The sequence below is a fragment of the Zalophus californianus genome, chromosome 5 (genome assembly GCF_009762305.2).
Source record: "Zalophus californianus isolate mZalCal1 chromosome 5, mZalCal1.pri.v2, whole genome shotgun sequence".
Lineage (NCBI taxonomy): Eukaryota > Metazoa > Chordata > Mammalia > Carnivora > Otariidae > Zalophus > Zalophus californianus.
The window spans coordinates 60001761-60021434 of NC_045599.1; the positions used below are offsets into that span (position 1 = coordinate 60001761).

The 19674-nt window shown below is 35.0% G+C and overlaps 1 protein-coding gene across 1 annotated transcript in view; it reads right to left on the reverse strand.

The window, feature by feature from the left end:
- HOMER1 (homer scaffold protein 1) overlaps window positions 1-19674 on the reverse strand; it is a 128651-nt gene that overhangs the window by 47829 nt on the left and 61148 nt on the right. The window contains exon 5 of the mRNA XM_027606829.2: window positions 13186-13325. Coding sequence (XP_027462630.1) covers window positions 13186-13325 — 140 coding nt within the window. The remainder of the gene's footprint in view (window positions 1-13185; window positions 13326-19674) is intronic.

A 19674-nucleotide genomic window follows, 5' to 3' on the forward strand; every position in this document is an offset into this window, starting at 1 on the left:
AAATTGTACAAATGAAACCAAATTCTGCAGGCTATCAAGAATTTTCTATGCATGAATTTTACCTCATTTTCCTTTATGCAAATTTTCTTTCAGACCCTTCTGCTGTCATATGAAGCAAGTGCTTATCAAAATTTTCTATTACTGTAATAATCCTATTTCTAATCAAAGTATTACTTTCACCTCTAACTCATAACACAAGAGTTTTACTCAGCTTTTATCAAAGTCTAAATTCTGGGCATCTCTATATGCTTGAACCTTGTTTTGAGATTTTCACTTCTTTTCTTTAATTTGTATCTATTTCATTGTAGATTTCATTTTCACTAGAATTTAATGAATTGGGTTACCTTTTTTCTAAGAGGTATGAATAATTAAATCTCAATTAAATAAAAGGGGAAACCAGACATTTACTTTAGCTTTCTTTAATTGTAATTATATAAAAGCTCTTTGTTAAAAAATCAGTGCATTTCATGCATTTAAATTACGTATACAAGGATGTTCATTGATAAATCAATTACAACTTCATTATCTTACTTCCAATTGAATATACCTAATATCCATTCATAGCTCTAAAAAAGTACTTGTAAATTTAAAAATAAGCAAAATCTTATGATTATAGAAACTACCAACAAAGAAACAGTCAAGAGTTATTAATTCTACACTTTTCTTAGGAACATTTAAATTTTGCCTCACAACATCCCTGTGAGGTGGGGAGTTAAGTGTTCTCATATATGACACAAAAGAAATGGACCAAAATACGAGTATCAGATTACACGTAGGAAAATGGCTACATTAAGTTTTAAAGGAAATGACATATATAAACAGTTCTACTTTGCAAATCTGGTTGATTATTTTCCACTATTTTTATCAGGAATAATAGCTATTTTGATTCTCAAGAAATAGGAATTTCTTTTCATGAAGGGCTTTTAAGTCTTCTGAAAATTAAGTGGACAGGGCATACCTTGGAGATACGGAGGGTTCAGTTCCAGACCACCACAATAAAGCGAATATCACAATCAAGTGAGGCAAATGAGTTTTTTGGTGTCCCAAAACCAAGGCATATAAAAGTTATGTTCACACTATACTGTAGTGTGTCAAGTGTGCAATAGCATTGTCTTAAAAAAATGTACATACCTCAGTTAAAAAATATATCGCTAAAAAATGCTAGCCATCATCTGAGCCTGCAGCTTTTATAATCTTTTTTGCTGGTAGAGGGTCTTGCCTCGATGTTGATGGCTGCTGATTGATCAGGGTGGTGTTGCTGAAGGTTGGGGTGACTGTGGCAATTTCTTAAAATGAGACAACAACGAAATTTGCTGCAGTGACTGACTCTTCCTTCCACCAACAAATTCTCTGTTGCATGTGATGCTATTTGATAGCATTTTACTCACAGAACTTCTTTCAAAATTGGAGTCAGTCCTCCCAAACCCTGCTGCGGCTTTATCACCTAAGTTTATGTGATACTCTAAATCCTTTTTTAATCTTCACAGCATCTTCTCCACGAGTAGATTCCATCCCAATAAACCACTTTCTTTGCTCGTCCATAAGCACCTCCTCATCCGTTAAAAGTTGATGAGATTGCAGCAATTCAAATATAATAATGATGATGAAAAGTTTGAAATATTGTGAGAATTACCAAAATATGACAAAGAGACACGAAGTGAGCAAATGCTCTTGGAAAAATGGTGCCAGTAGACTTGTTCAATTAGGGCCTGCCACAGACCTTCAATTTGTAAGAAACACATTAACTAGTAAGTGCAATAAAGGGAAGCACAATAAAACAAGGTGTGCCTGTATAATAGCATTCTGCCAAAGGAACAAAACATTTCTTTCTTCTGCTACACGGAGATACCTTAAAACGCTATCTAGGAATAAAAAGGAATTCTAACAGTGAAGTATCTTCTTTAAAGGTTCTACTCCTTTGGACTCTTCAAAGGTAAACCGTGAAGATTGGGTATTTTAGAAGTGTCATGTTTCTTCCAGGTTAGTTACTCTCTCTCAGTCAGGGATTATTTGCATCTTTTCTATTAGGACAAATTGCAGATCCTCTTCTTCCATAGGAAATGGTGACTCTGCTAAGTTCCAAAACTTAAAGATGGCCCGGACAGCCGAGGAAAACTAGCTCTCTTCCGCAGAAGAAAAAATCCAACTTGGGAGAACTGATCTTTTCTGACTTTACAAAAAAAAAAAAAACTATCCAGCAGGTATCAGGACTTAAGGAAGTAAGGCAGCTTTTCCATAAAAAGAAAAAATGTTCAAAGCAGAATTTTTTTTTTAAGTGAGAAGTGGGGAAAAGCGAAGGGAATCTATTTAGGTATGTAATTTTTCTTCTTTAGTATTTCTGCCCAAGATACTTCTCTCTCCAAAAAAACCAAAATGTGATAAACCATGTCTAATATTAGTTCAGGGCTTGGCACCTAGGAGATCCTGTGGGTGTCAAGACCACTAAGATAAAGTATATTTCCCTTCCTTGCTATGGAAACTAAGACTTTCTGACCATTATTATGGAAACGGATGACAGAATGACGACAGAACCTCCAGTACAATGCTGAATAGAAGGGACAAGAGTGAATATTCTTCTCTTGTTCTTTATCTTAGCGGGAAAGCTTTAAGTCTTTCACCATTAAGTATGACATTAGCTGGAGGGTTTTCATAGATGCTCTTTATATTCCCAGTTTTTTAAATTTTTTTTCCCATTGATATTCTGATTGGTTAGTGATTTCCTCCCCTCATTTGGTAGCTTTAGAAATCTGTGCTTTGACAAATACAGCAATATGCTTTCCTTATGTTTACTTCTTAAAAAGTAACTGATTGTCTATTTTAAAGGATAAAAGAACTGACTGAGAGGAAGGATTCTTTTATAAAACTGTCACTATTTTTTTAAAGCACAACACTAGGGCTTGGTTTTTCTATCTGAAATTATGAAACCTGGGACGCCTGGGTGGCTCAGTTGGTTAAATGTCTGCCTTCAGCTCAGGTCATGATCCCAAGGTCCTGGGATCAAGCCCCACCATCGGGCTCCCCATTCAGCAGGGGAGTCTGTTTCTCCCTCTCCCTTCCCCCATTCATGCTCTCTCTTGCACTCTCTCTTTCTCTCAAATAAATAAAATCTTAAAAAAAAATTCCAATAACATCAAAAATAAAATACTTAGGAATACATTTAACAAAAGGACAAAACTTACACTCTGAAAAATAAATAACACCACTTACAGAAATTGAAGTGCTCAATAAATGGGAAAATATCCCATGTTCACTGAATGATAGACTTATCATTGATAAGATGGGCACCAAAATTGTTCCACAGAGTCAATGCAATCCCTATCAGAATTTCAACGGGCTTCTTTGCAGAGATTCACAGGCTGATCCTAAAATTTATGTAGAAATTCGAAGGACTCAGCATAGCTGAAACAATCTTGAAAAGGAAGAATAAAGTTGGAGGACTTAAATTTCCAATTTCAAAACATACTACAAAGCTACAATCATGAAGACAGTGTGGTAGCAGCATAGGATAAGAGATCAACCCTCACATGTACAGTCAACTGATTTTTGACAGGGACGTCAAGACAATTCAGTAAGAAAAGAATGGTCTGTCCAACAAATGGTGCTGGGGCAACTGGATATCCACAGGCAAAAGAATGAAGTGGGGCCTCCATCTCACAATGTATATAAAAATTAACTAAAAATGGATGAGACCTAAATGTAAGAGTTTAGACACTCAGTAGAAACACACATGTAAATCTTTGCGACCTTGAATTAGGCAATGGTTTCTTAGGACACCAAAACTGTAAGAAACAAAGGGGAAAAACAGATAAATTAGGCTTAATTAAAATTTAAAACTTTTGTATTGCAAAGGACACTACCAAAAGGTTAAGAGACAACCTACAGAATTGCCTGCAAATCATTATCTGGTAAGGAGTTTATATATCCAGAATACATAAAGAATTCAAACCCAACAAAAAAAGAGATAAACAACCCAATTAAAAATGGATAAAGGATCTGAGTAGCCATCCAAACTTTTTTTTTTTTTTGCAATACAAAAGTTTTAACCATCCAAAGAACACATAAAAGTGGCCAACAAGCACATGAAAAGATGCTCAACAATATTAGCCATCAGGGAAATATGTACAAATTGAAACCACAAGCCCTTAACACCTACTAAGATGGCTGTAATCAAAAGGACAGATAATAACAAGTTCTGATGATGTGAAGAAACTGGAACCCTTATATCCTGCTGGTGGAAATGTAAAATGGTGCAGCTGCTTTTGCAAACAGTTTGGCAGCTCCTCTAAAGGTTAAACATCAAATTACCATATGGTCCAGCAATTCTACTCCTAGGATAGACATGGAGAACTGAAAACATGTATCACACAAAAACCTATACATAAATATTCATAGTAGCATTATTCATAACAATGGTGGAACTTTCAAAAAGTGGAAACAGCAACATAACAATAAAAAATTATTAAAAAAAAAGTGGAAACAGCACAAATGTCTATCAACTAATGAGTGGATTAATAAAATGCAGTATATCGACACAATGGAATATCATCCAGCAATAAAAGAAAATGAAGTACTGATACATTCTACAGTGTGGATGAACCTTGAAAACTCATGCTAAGTGAAAGAATTTAGTCATAAAAGACCACATATTGTATGATTCCATTTATAAAGAATGTCCAGAACAGGCAAATCTACAGACAGAAAGATTAGTGTTGCCTCAGACTGGGGAAAAGGGGAGTGTGTGAAAGGGAAAAAGAAAGTAACTGCTGATAGGTACAGGATTTGGGGGGAGGCGAGGAAAATGTTTTTTAAAACCGATTGTGGTGTTGGGTACACAACTCTATAAATATACCAAACCCCCCCCTGAACTGTACACTTTATTTTTTTTTTTAAGATTTTATTTATTTATTTGACAGAGAGAGACACAGTGAGAGAGGAAACACAAGCAGGGGGAGTGGGAGAGGGAGAAGCAGGCTTCCCGCGGAGCAGGGAGCCTGATGCGGCGGATCCCAGGACCCTGGGATCATAACCTGAGCTGAAGGCAGATGCTTAATGACTGAGCCACCCAGATGCCCCTGAACTGTACACTTTAAATAGGTGAATTATTTAGTATGAGAATTACATTTCAATAAAGCAGTTACTAAATTAATGGGAATATTAACAGCTAAGTGGATCCTGTTGGAATTAAAAAGGTAAACTAATTATTCTTCATATTGATATCTTTGTTGACCCTGTCCAATATGTATTTTTGTTGCTAATGATCAGGATGTACCAACTTATTTACCTCTGTCATCTCAGTAATGGCAAAAGTATATTCATTTATTTGCTCAACAAATTTATTCATTATCTGTTACATATCTAATGGCTTGAAACTATATGGGATACCAAGAAATCCAAGTTAATAAAACTTACTCCATAAGCTAAGAATCCAGTAGGGGAGTTTAGTTAGTAGTGGTAAATATGTTGAACAATAACAAAAATCTGGATGAAAAGTATCTTGAAGTATGATACAGAAAACAAACCCTCTTGGAGTTTAGAAGGAGCACTACCTCAACCAGGAAGGACCGTAATGAACAATACCTTTGGAGATCTCTCTGTTCTAATCTAGCCATTAACAAATACTGATGCTGAATACCTCACATCTTCCCTGGACTTGCTTATACTTCCATAAAATGAAGTGGATGGACTATGTAATACAGAGAAAGTTTCTTCTATCTCCAAAGTTCTACTATCAACATTTAAATTTCAATTTAGGCCAGAGTCATAAAAATGAACTATCTTCTCTACACTGGATATATGATCAAGCTAAATTCAGTGGAAAATGGCAAACTGATGGAAAATAAAAACAAAATGTACATTTATTTCAATTGGTTAGTCACATCTACATTTTTTATCCCTACAAAGAAGGAGTAGTCCCTGAAGCACGACTACTTTCAACACATTTCAGTGTATTAATTGTGAGCTTATTTCCACATGAAATGTGTTATCTCATGAAGCCAGAGTTGGCCCCAATCTTTACTTCTGCCAAATGTACATAGTACAATTCTCAATTTTAAAAAATCAATAGTCTTTAATTTTACTTCTTTGAGTCAAATAATAAGTACCTGTGTTGACCTTTTAAGAGATGAAATTTTTTAAAAACACATTTTGGTTATAATTGGTTTTAAAAACAAAGAATATAAATATTGTCTAACTCCACAGAAAATACATCATTGAATCATTCTGCACTGCTTTTTAAATAAAAAGGAAATTATCAAAAGGACAAAAAATTATTACAATGAAAATGCACATTTTAGCGTCTCTCACATTATTCAACCACTTAAGAACACTGTCTATTAACACATTATCTTCAAAATTTATTTACACAAACTAGGAATTTTTGAAGAAAATTAGACTAAGTCAGTTAAACCCAAGACTTAAATTTGTTAAGGGTAACTGAATTTCAAAGAATATAACCAGTTTTATATTTTAGCTTCAAGGTCTTATGAACTTATAGGCATAACTTTAGCTGACTGAAGCACTGTACCAAGGGTATTCAATGCATGTACTCGATTTCTGTGAGGGAAATTGTTTCATTCACTGGTTTACTGAGTGTCTACCATGACAAGCACCAGGAATACAAATGAGTAAAACACAATCCTTGACCCACGTGACACTGATAAGTTAACTTTAACCTCCATATGTAAATCGGGAGGTAACAGGGATTTAACAGAGGAGGACACGTGAGGGCATGAGAGTAAGTTTACAGAGGCAGTGGCGCTAGAGGTTAAAGGATATATAGGGGTTGACCAGTTGGTGGTCCAGTTACAGGCAGAGGTGGATGGGAAGAAATACAGAGTGTAGGTACACAGCCATTGCAAACAGAAGGGAGAATATTCCAAAAACAAGGAAGCAAAGACTTGCAGATGAGAAAGCATGGTTGCGTGGTTGGTTATATGTGGAGAACTACAAGCAATTTGGAGCAAATGCTACAGAAGCACAAGGTGATAAAGCTGGGAAGGCCTCATCTGACGACCATGGAATGGTCCATATATACCGTGCCACAGAAATCATGTGATTTTGGTGTTTGAGAGAAAACACCTGTCAGAGTAATATGTCCCCAAAGAGGAAATAATATCCAGAATTCATCTGCACATATATCCTCCCAAATACCTCCACCAAGAGTTTGTAAGGTCATTACAACAACGAATATTACTAGCTAGAATATGTTTAAAATCCTTATCTTGGGCTAAACCATATATAAGTTTCCTTTTGAAAGTCTAGACTAGAAACAAGATGGGTCATCTAGGCCCCATCCCTCTGTATGGCCTTATTTAAAAAAAAACCTTAGTAACTTCAGATGAACCTTGCACACTTTGCTTTACCACAGACCTCACCATTCCTTACTGCCATACATACCACAAATGTCACACATTTACGTGGCTTGTATGACCTCTGCCTATGTTCTTATCTTGGTCTTGTCCCTTACTTCTCTAATAAGAGGAAAGATGGGAATCCAAACTCAAAGGAAGAACATTTTCCTCTAAGTCCTAGAAAAGAACTATCTATATATCACACCCACCCCCTTCCAATAGAATCCCCACTATGGTCTTTTAAAAACAGAAATGAAATGATAAAAGGAATTTTAAAAGCCCTCTACAGGGAAGAGATCATAATTAATCTAGGATCAATCTGTTCCATTATGAATGACCATACGTCTAACTCCAGCTAGTCATTTTGGAAAAGAGAAGCTGACAATCACTGGGGATGGGCTGGTAAACATTCTTTCTCATTAATTACACTGGTAAGGCAGAGAGGGAGAAGGGGAAAGGACTAATCCTTTACGGAGGGGAGTTAGTAATGTCTTTATCTCATATGAATAGTATTTTTTTTTCTAGCAAATAACCTATTTTAAGTGGTAACACCTGAAAAAAATGCTTCAGCAAATTTATACATTTTCTTCAAAAAATTTTATAAGACATTAGAAGGGAATAAAGATTAATTCTTAAAAAATGCAGGATAGGAAATTTAAGTACACTTATTTAGAAAGCTAATAAAGTAAATACTCCTGGTCACTATATTCTATTTTTTTAATTGCATCTTATTTATTAATTATTTATTTATTTGACAGAGAGAGAGAGAGCACAAGCAGGGGGTAGTGGCAGGCAGAGGGAGAAGCAGGCTCCCAGCAGAGCAGGGGGAGCAGGGGGATCGATGTGGGACTCGATCCCAGGACCCAGGGATCATGACCCAAGCCGAAGGCAGTCGCCCAACCAACTGAGCCACCCAGGCGCCCTGCATCTTATTTAAAAATACATAAATTGCTTCTCACCTCCCAGAGAATGTAAACTGTATATATTATGAAATTACTACAGCACTTCCTATAAAATGTTATCTGTTCACAATTATGGTAAAAGAAATTCTGACATCTCTAAATTGTTATACTACAATCTCTCATAATCTGTCTTAGCCTTCAAATTAATTTTTAAAAATCCTAACCTAATTTTTGAGGTTCCATGGTAGAAGAATATTATTTAAGTCGTTTGTAACTGTAACAAAAAGGAGAATTCTACAACTTCAATTTTTCACCTGCAATGGTATTAATGATAAGACACTTCTTGTGAAATCAAGTTCCAGTTTTACAGATAATATTTTACCCAAACAAAAGTTAGCCACAGAGATTATTTCTACTTTATTTCCTAACTATGCTCTTGTAAGTTTTGCCTATTATTCATAAAAATGGGAGACGGATGGCACAGCTGGGGGAGTATAGTACCCCAGAGCTCCTAACAGTCATTCACTTTTTTCTTGTTTGTATCATCTTTCAAGTAAGTACAAACGGTGTTTAATTCAAAATAAAGCACTATTTAAAAAATTTTAACACGTAACTAAAACAGTGTACAAATTTTCTTATGAAATTTAGTTTTTGAAATTGTACAAAAATCCCTAATCTGTTTTAAAGCAGTAACTTTCTGAAACTCTGATATGAAGAAATTACTCTATTAAACAGAAATGAAATGAACCCACCCAGATTTCATAAATTTGAGTAAAATTGTGGTTATACTGGTTTAAAGCAAAATCAATATACTAACAAGTAACATCTGTGCATACGTCCTTTAATGAATACCTGTTGCAAACACACAAAGTGGCAGAAAAATCTCTTTAACAGAAGATACATGCAGTAGCCCCAAAATGTGTACTAGCAGCACCATGAGAATGTACTATCTAAACCTTAAAAGAATTTAAATATAATCAGTGCTTAAAAGAGCCTATTTTTCATTAATAAAATCAAACTGTTATTAAAATTTATCAGTACAAAAATAGCTTCACAAATTACTAATGTATATATACCAGTTCTGGACTCTCAGAAATATGGTAACAACAGTTGTTTATCAATATATTATTGTATATGTGGGGGAGCATAAATTTACGATGAACAAAATAAAAAGTTTTAGTTTTCAGTGTTATATTCTAACAGCACTGGGAAACTATAAAATTAACTATTTCCAAGAGAATTTTAGATAGTTTTAAATCTTAAAAAAAAAAATCCTAGACTTTCTTATTATTAAGAACAAGTAATTTCCAGAATCCCATACAGCTGATACTATGACGGAAACAGTAAGTCCCTGGAATAAGAAAACAAAACCTTCCTCCATTTGTATATGCTGGTCTATTAGTATATGGCTACTTTATTTAGTACATAGCTAATCTAAGACTAAGGTCTCAAAGGATGCCCTGAACACTTCAGTGGGTCAGTGTATACCTGCTCAGTCCCAAAATGATTTTTATCATTTAGGTTAAAAAATATTTTTTTAAGAAAATATAGTAATTTAGATAAAATGTAATGCCATTTCTCCAAAGAAATTAGTAAACATTTTTATTTTCAATAATTCCCTTTTACATACCTCTAAAATTTTTTTAAAAGCATTTAAATAAATACACTAAAAACATATTAATTTATTGAAACTTATTCAGTGAGAATGTTTTTGCATAGCTTACGGCAAGGACATAAAAACAGCACTTGACTAAGGGGTACTGAATAGCCCATACATTCTAAAATTTAGTTCAGCAGTATAATTAAAAATCAAAGAAAAGAGTAAATAATTCAAGGTAACCCTATAATGCCACTGAGATAGAATATAAAAAACTGTACTACCTTAGTAAATAAGTTTTTAAAAAGCTCAAAAGTAATTTTAAAAAGTATCTGTGGATGAGATTATATGTCTGGGATTTGCTTTCAAAATAATACAAAAGTGGAAGAGTGGGCAGGGGCAGAAATAAGACTGGCCATTTTTTCATAACTCTTAAAGCTGGGTGATGCGTTCCTGGGAGTTTATCATAGTATTCTTTCATATATATTAGAAAAACCTGTTTAAGTTTAAAGAGTAACAAAAAAATCTTGCTTTTGTACTTTTTAAAGAGTATGTAAAACAAACAGAGTAAAGAACCAACTATAATGCAACTGCTAAAATTTTCAGGACCAAATGAAAATCAAGGCCTTCTTTTGGAATGTTAATTAATGAGTTCATGAGATTTAGGCACACGGTTTGAATTCTAAGAGCACAAATTGGCTTCCTAAGTGCTATTACTACCATCAACTCTTAATGAACTTGACTGACTAGGTCACTGTTCTCCATATCCTTCCTTCAGGCAACCACAACACATAGATATTCTAGTGATTTTGCTCAATCAGAACAGAGAAATGTTGGCAAAATATATTTTTTTGTTCATTCTTTTCTGTTGAAATAAGTACTAAGGAAGAAGGCAAAATAGTCTAAATAGCCTTAAAATACAGATTTTGTCTTCCATTAAAAAAATAGCGTGTCAAGTTTAAACATTTACAAGTTTCAAATTTAAATAAAAATTATTTTAATATTCTTGCTGTTTCTAATTCATGAAACACTGATCTTATTTCTACAGAGTTCTCCTAGGATAGGAAGTTATTAACTTCCTGACACTACCATGTACTTGTGATGGGAATTCGACTAAAATGCACTGTTAACTAACTGGCAGTATCTACTGGGGTCAAAGTGTGAGCTGCAGTCCTACTCAAGTTTTTACTAATCAACTATGTGACCCAGGACAACTCACCTAAGCTCTGGGATTTAGTCTCCTCACGTGTCGAAGGCACACGTTTTCAAACTTTGACGTTTTTACACTATAATCCAGCACACACACAAATCTATGTATTACTGAATGAAATAGTTGTCTACTCCTAATGTGAATTTTACTCTGATGTTTCCTATTTTATATTTAATTTTTCAGAATGCCACAGATAACCTAAATTGATTTCAAACTACCACAGTTTGGAAGATCCTGGCTTATACCATCTTTGAGGTCTCTTCTGTTATTTTGGGATTCTAACACTGGTTATAAAACACTGAAACTTCTATCTGAGGTGGAAATCAAAACTAGTTCAGAAAATAAGTCTTCTGAAATCTTGTAAGCTAAGGTATTTTTTAAAAATAGTGTAACAAGAAAACTATTAAGATTGTGCAATACCTTTAACATAATTAAAAGTTTAAAATGACCTGTTAAATTTTTTCAGAACTCAAATATCTCCATGACTAATCTATAGATTCCAGTAGTCAAAGAAGCTGTACCTTCAAGTCAAAGTAAGTAACTCCTATTAGAATCCCAGGAAAAGAGAACATCAAGAAGATGACTAGTCCCATTTAGTAACCCCAAATACTAAGGATTAGCAAAACAACAAACACTCGGAGAATTTTAGGTGCATAAAGTAAACTAGAAATAGTTTTTACAAATGTTAAACACAAAAGTTCTTATTTCGAAATGCTATAGTATTCAATGCACATGGCTCGTTTAAGTGTTAGCCAAAGAAATTAGATTTATAATTATGTTCAGTGCATTTACATCTTTTAAATGGGTATGTTAAATTTAATAGGAATAAAATTTCTCCTCCCCTGAACATATTTTTTAAAAACTACAAATCTTCAATTGTAATCGCATATTCAAAAAACTTGTATGTTTTACTTATCAATGTGAACATCGTCTTCAGAGGAACTAATAAATTTTTTATGTGTTCAGTTATTTTAGTAGCAATAGAAAAGAGAATATGCTTACACAGCAACAGTTAAAGCATGATCTCCATGATAATTCTAAGATATGTCTACCGTTGTATGCAAAATTATTAGCATTTTTAGGAACAAAATTATAAGTCTTTCAGTCAAAAAAGTTTTCCTAACACATTCCTTAAAAAACCCGTAACTAATTTCTTCTTCCTCAGCCTGATCATGAGGTCTCTCAATGTTATTCCCTAATATGTATAATCTATGCTGCCCCTAATATTCAACAAATTCAATCAAAATTAGAATGTTCATGAAAAAAGAGTCTGGAATATCTCACTTCACAATTGTTCTGAATATGCTAAAGAATTTGATGGTTTTAAAAATTGGTTCTCAAAAGAGATGTACAACATAGGAAAACTATTTTCTCAATTTTAGTTAAAACTACCTAGTCAGGTTTCCAAAGAAGGATAAAAATTAAGACAATAACTGATAGGTACCTGTTTATATTTGCAATGCCGCAGTTCCGCAGACCTCCTTACTTTAGAAAAATACCACCAGTATGGCAAATAATTACTGTAACTGGTTTAAAACATATTTAAGATAAATTGTATCTTTTTGAAATATCAAATTCTTTTACAGTTCAGAATTACTGGAAGATTTATCTCCTGTTAGTTGGTATGAAAAACTAAATCTGACATTAACATGAATATAAGTCACAACAATAACTTTCTTCCTTCTGTGATATCCAATGGTGAGATCACCTCTAAGAGTATGGTAAAGCTTGATTTCAGAGTAGGAAGCTGATTAAAAAAATTTATAACCCTCAAGAACAAAGATGAAAGTGGAAACCCAGGTTAACAAAGGGGACTTTTGAGGGCTATGTTAAAAAAATAAGTAGAAGAGATTTACAATAATACACTGTTTCACTGAAAAATGATTTGTATTGCAATTAACTCAGTAGCCCTTTTTCTACATGAAGGAAATGTTCATTCTAGTCCATCTAGGCATCTATCAACTATAAATTATTTAAAAACCTTTCTGAGGTTAACAGAAACAGTTAAAAAAAAAAAAGACTGGAATTTTCACTCAGGGTTGTAACTTTGCAAGACTTATCTGAAACCAAGTAAGTTTCCATCTCTACACATTTTACTTAATCATGATGGGTGAATTGAATCTGTACCTATGTGAAAAGGGCAATGCATTCTGAGTTGGTTCAGCCCTTGGCTCTGAGTTCTGTGTCACATCAGGCGTTCTTTCATCATCTGTTCCATTGATACTTTCTGGTGTTAAAGGAGACTGAAGATCCCCGCCTGCCGATTCCTTTAAAAAAAGGGGGTAGGGGATAAAAGTGTTATACTTTTGGTAAAATATACAAGATAACCTTAAAGTTAAAAGTGACTCCAATGTATGCTTACTTATAAACTATATTTCCATTGAAATTTGAGTCAAAGAGGTAAAAAATAAAATTTAAAGGAGAAATAATTTTTTAAAGCAAAGCAACTCCTAAGAAAACTATCCACAACAATACAATTTAGAAATGCAGTTTCAAAGAACTCAAGAACTTTTGGGTTTATATAAGCAACTAATTGGTTAGAATAAAAGATATTCAGGGCGCCTGGGTGGCTCAGTTGGTTAAGCGACTGCCTTCGGCTCAGGTCATGATCCTGGAGTCCCGGGATCGAGTCCCACATCGGGCTCCCTGCTCAGCAGGGAGTCTGCTTCTCCCTCTGACCCTCTTCCCTCTCGTGCTATCTCTCATTCTCTCTCTTCCAAATAAATAAAATCTTTAAAAAAAAAAGAATAAAAGATATTCAAAGAATTACTTAAGAAAAAGAAGACAGCACAAAAATGCAAGAAAATGTGATTTTACTTGGGAAGGTAAGAAGGCAAGGGGAAGAATGAAATCTTCAACAAGTTTTAATTTTTTTTACCCGCCCTACTTTTCAATGCCAGAGTTATCTACAAAAGCAGCCAGAAATCAGAGGGAGTGTATTTCAGCTTGCCTGAATAATGGAATTATTTTTCTTCACAAAATTTCCTGTCTTATTTCTACTTTTAATTAAGTTTTGTCTATCAAGGTGAATTTAATTTGTTCCTCTAGAAAATAAATGGAATTTAAAATGAAGCTCAAGCTGACACTTATTATTGTGACTGGCATCCTAAGATTATCTATATTTGGTATTAGTAGAGATCAGAACTGGGGGGGGGGGGGTGGTCACTGGATAAACCTGTTAACCAGGGGAGGCCCTAGCACCAGATCATTTAAGTGCAGCTTTATGGACGCCTTGTGATCTCTGGGCACTAAAACTTCATAACTGAAATATTAGACTATGGTAAGGAAGAAAAGGAAAACATCAGTGTCCAATAGGAGAGTGGGTGGGTATGGTCATAATCTGCCAACCTGAAAGAATACAGGATTTCTTCAAATAAAAATAAGAGGAGTGCCTGGCTGGCTCAGCTGGTGGAGCATGCGACTCTTGATCTTAAGGTTGTGAGTTCGAGCCCCACACTGGGGAAAGAGCTTACTTGAAAAAAAAAAAAAAAAAGAAAAAAAACCAAGAAAAATATGTGTAATACAGGAAAATGCTTATAATTAGAAAAATATGAGCATATAAGGAGTTATCTTAGATTATGATAATTTATATACTTTACATAAAAATAATGCACAAGGAGAAATGCTAGGAAGAAATACAGAAAATATTAATGTGAATTTCTTTCAGGGGCTTCTGGTTTTAAATTGTATGTATATTATTTCACATTTAAATATTTTAATACTATAATGCTATAAATTATACAAGCTATTAAAGGTCAAAAAAGCTACTTTCTTGATTCCACCTTATCACTTAACTATTGTTCAATTATTAATGGAACCTCTATTTTGACCTTCAATATTTTTCTTTTCAAATCTCTCTTAAATCCTCTTTGTTTCAAGTAACTGAGAGTCAATGCATGAATAAGGTTTACTGTATAATGTGACAACATAAAATGGGAACGATATCCCAAGTGACTACTTCTAGGTCAATTATGGATCATATCAATTAGCTAGAATAAGTTGAAGCAGCACAAAGAAATAAATCAGAGCTATTTCTCTTCAAGAAAGGCCAAACCAAACTAAAATAATCAAGGTGGACTGTCCAATCAGTTGAACAGTAAGTTGATTCAGGGGAAATGAGAACAGGAACAAATTACCTTGTTTTGTTGTTTTTTTTAATGATTTTATTTATTTTATTTGAGAGAGAGACAGAAAGAGAGAGCACGAGCAGGGGAGAGGGAGAAGCACACTCCCCACTGAGCAGGTGGCCCAACACGGGGCTTGATCCCAGGACCCTGGGATCATGACCTGAGCCAAAGGCAGATGCTTAACCGACTGAGCCACCCAGGGACCCCACAAATGACCTTGCTAACCTAAGAGGGCACAACCATTGTTAGCAACTAAGGATTCACTTGGAGATTTGCTAGAATTGATTGATAAGAGTGTGAGGGACAAAAGTAGATTACGATTAAGAAAGAGAGAGGTTCTGGTTCTCACTGCCTTCTGGGGGTCAATGAGGGTTTTGGTGCATGGGTCTTGGGAAGGCTAAGAATGTTGATGCTACTGAAGTGGAAAGACCCTTTCAGAGGCAGGCTAGGAAGGACAGAAGGAAGGAGAAGAAGAAAGGCATAGAAGTAACAACAATTCCAGTACTGTAACTCGACAAGCTTTCCATCAGAAAACCTGAATATTAGCTACATTTAATGAAAGGCATGTTTCGTTACCCTACACATTATATCTAAAATGAAAACAAAAAGCCCAGAGCGTGTTTTTTTTTAAAAGCAGGTTAAAAATTAAGAAAATTAGTATTTGCTCATAAGAGAGGTACAACAGTACATAAGAGCATAAAAGGAAAATGAAACTCCTTTGACTTCTAACTACCCCCCCACAGGTAGTCAAAAGTATTCTGTGAAACCTTCTGGGAACTTCACATATGTTAAAAGTAACACAGTGAAAGTTGTTTTATTTAATGTATTCCAAACATTGAGTTCTTTTTCAAACTAAATTTTGTGTAATTTCTTAAACATTCAACTTCAGTTATTCCTATTAAAAAAACATACCTTATATAAAGTCAACATTTTATATCTTTAATTCTATATTAAAATAAAAAACTTGGAGATATATTAGACTACAAATTTTTGAAAGAAAAAAAGGATAGTTTGTCTTTAGAAAGACATTCTTAAGCTAATATGGCTAGTAGCCATTTTAAGGAAAAAAATTATCAAACAATATCTTCTTTGATATATGGGTATGTATGTATATGTGTCTACCAAAGTTGGTAAGAAAAATGAAAAATGTGAAACATAAAATATAAATAAAAACAGAGCACATGTAAGATTCAGGAATTGCTTCTTACGAATTCTCTCTCAGGGAGCCTGGGTGGCTCAGTCGTTAAGCGTCTGCCTTTGGCTCGAGTCATGATCCCAGGGTCCTGGGATCGGCTGCATTGGGCTCCCTGCTCAGCGGGAAGCCTGCTTCTCCCTCTCCCACTCCCCCTGCTTGTGTTCCCTATCTCGCTGTATCTCTCTCTGTCAAATAAATAAATAAAATCTTAATAAAAAAATTATCTCTCTCATTTATGGAGTGGCAGGAAAGCCAAAAATAAAACAAACCAATAAAAAACAAAAAAAACCCACAAAAGGAAATACTCTAAATCCCATGGAAAAGAAATGAGCCGGGCCCTTTCCGCAGGCCTTCCCGGGGGGATCACCCAGCTCCCCTCTGGTGTCTGTGCTGTAGTAGGAAAGCGGGTGGGAAGGATGTGGTAGCAGTGCTCTTCACCACTAGACCAAATACCACCAACACCTTCCACTGAATTCCAGTAAAGACTAAAATTAAAGTTCCTGTTACAGTTCCATCATTTCTGACTTAAGGAAAATATAGCTTCTTCTCTTTTTCATTTAATAAACATTCAAAGAAGACTTATTCTATTTCAGTCTTTTCTATTTAAATGAAGATGAGAACACTCTTTTCTGGGCAGAGGCTCAGACAGGAAGGACCTTATGATTTTGAGTTTCCATGGCTGTGGATACAGAAAGAAATGCCAGGGAAGAGACACAGAAGAACAAAAGGGTACATAAAAGAAAATGAGGGGGAGATCAAACGTCTATTACTGGCTAAGCCATTCCCCATACCTGGTTACCACTTCTGAAATCCCATTTTCTGACATCCAAAGAAATTCTCAGTAACCTGACTCTAGATTAACTCACGCTCTTCCTTCCCTATGTAAAGTGTACTAACTGACTGAGGCACAGTGCTAGTGGGTTCATCTCTATTCTGCATATTTTTCTACCAGCTACATTAAATGCTTACCAAGAGTCAGCTGTATCTGTCCCAACCATGTTTATGCCAATTGTACTTATATAATTATATACTGAATTAAATATTATGCAAACTAATAAAGTCTGAATGCAAAGCTAGAGTGGTTATTTTGATGAAAACCAAACCATATGCTTTGAAATGACTAAAAAGTAAATGGCTAGAAAATAAAATCTACAAGTAACAGAAAAATGACAAGGAAATCTACATCACACTCATTTCTTTGCAAGTGACTAGGGTTAGCTCTACTTAAAGGAAAAGAGAAACAGGAAATTGTAGACAATCATGAGTATGATTTATGTAAGAAAGATAACATAGAATTCCAATCAACAGACTGATATTCAAAGAGAAGGTTTCAGCTTAAAAAAAATATTGGTGAATACATAAAATACAGTATTATTGAATTTTAATTTATAAACTTAAAGAGTCTTTAAAGACTTCTTCACATTAACTGACTTTTTTGATTAACTCATCAACTACTAGTTTTGATTCCAACAGGTAAGAGGTGTTGTACATCCTCCTATCCTCTCAACCTAATCCACACCCTTCCCACTTGCTTTTCAACCTGGTATCTTTTGGCCCTCTGCCATTATGTGACTTTGTCAGGTGCAATCTGGCTTTATTCCTCTCCATGGTCAGTCTATACCAGAAAGCCAATCACCTTCATTATATTCTCATTAGCATCTGGAGGCTTCCTTCCACAACAACTATCTTGTCAATTTCCAATTCCTATCAACTGAACCATCATTCCGTATTCTTATGTGCCCAAACTACCAAGTGCAATGAGAGAATACACTGCTAAATAAGCTGATTAGCGTCATGAAAATAATTCTGAGCCCTGACTTCAATTATGCTCTTAAAGAGTCAAGTAATTTTTTTAAAATTCTTTATTGTTATGTTAATCACCATACATCACATCATTAGTTTTGGATGTAGTGTTCCATGATTCATTGTTTGTGCATAACACCCAGTGCTCCATGCAGAACGTGCCCTCTTTAATACCCATCACCAGGCTAACCCATCCCCCCACCCCCCCCGGAACCCTCAATTTGTTTTTCAGAGTCCATCATCTCTCATGGTTTGTCTCCCCCTTCGATTTCCCCCCTTCATTCCTCCCCTCCTGCTATCTTTTTTTTTTTAACATATATTGTATTATTTGTTTCAGAGGTACAGATCTGTGATTCAACAGTCTTACACAATTCACAGCGCTCACCATAGCACATACCCTCCCAATGTCCATCACCCAGCCACCCCATCCCTCCCACCCCCCACCACTCCAGCAACCCTCAGTTTGTTTCCTGAGATTAAGAATTCCTCATATCAGTGAGATCATGTGATACTTGTCTTTCTCTGATTGACTTATTTCGCTCAGCATAATACCCTCTAGTTCCATCCATGTTGTTGCAAATGGCAAGATTTCATGTTTTTTTTTTTTTGATGGCTGCATAATATTCCATGGTATATATATATATACATCTTCTTTATCCATTCATCTGTCAATGGACATCTTGGCTCTTTCCATAGTTTGGCTATTGTGGACATTGCTGCTATCAACATCAGGTCGATGGACATCTAAGAGCCAAGTAATCTTTAATTTTACTTACTACTCTCACTTGGCTCTTCTTTTTTTTACTTTACCTAACAGCTGTTCCAAACCTGTGTTCAAGCCCTCTCTTTCCTCAGCTGTCTTTCCTCTCAGTGAATGACCTAACTCTTCCTTCCAGAGAAGAGAGAAACTGGCATGGACTTACTCAGTCTTCCCCCTATCTGTACCTGAGTATATTTTTATCCTTCCCTCCTGTCTCAGATAAAGAAGTGACTCATTTGTTTCCACCCTCCTCCCTCACAATATTACCTTCTTCAGCACAATGCTCCATCAATGATTCCCTTCCTTCTATTCTTCTCTTTCTCCTTTACTCATTCCTTACATTTAAAAGCATATGCAAATCACTCCCACACACATATTCTACAAAAAAAAAATTCTTAGCGTCACATCCTGAGATTATCATGTTAAACTCTTACTCTCCTCATACAAAAGAAAATAATATTTATGACCTTATTCTCACTACCAAACATTTCTGCCTCAAGAATAGCCCAAAGTCACTAACTCTACTTCCTTTCATTCTAGAAACTACTTCACCTTGCTCTTCTTTACCAACAGTCCACCTGTAATTACCAGTGAACTCCAGTTTGTTAGGTTTAAAGTCTTTTTTTTTTTTTTAAGATTCTATTTATTTATTTGACACAGAGAGAGACAGCAAGAGAGGGAACACAAGCAGGGAGAGTGGGGGAGGGAGAAGCCGACTCCCCGCTGAGCAG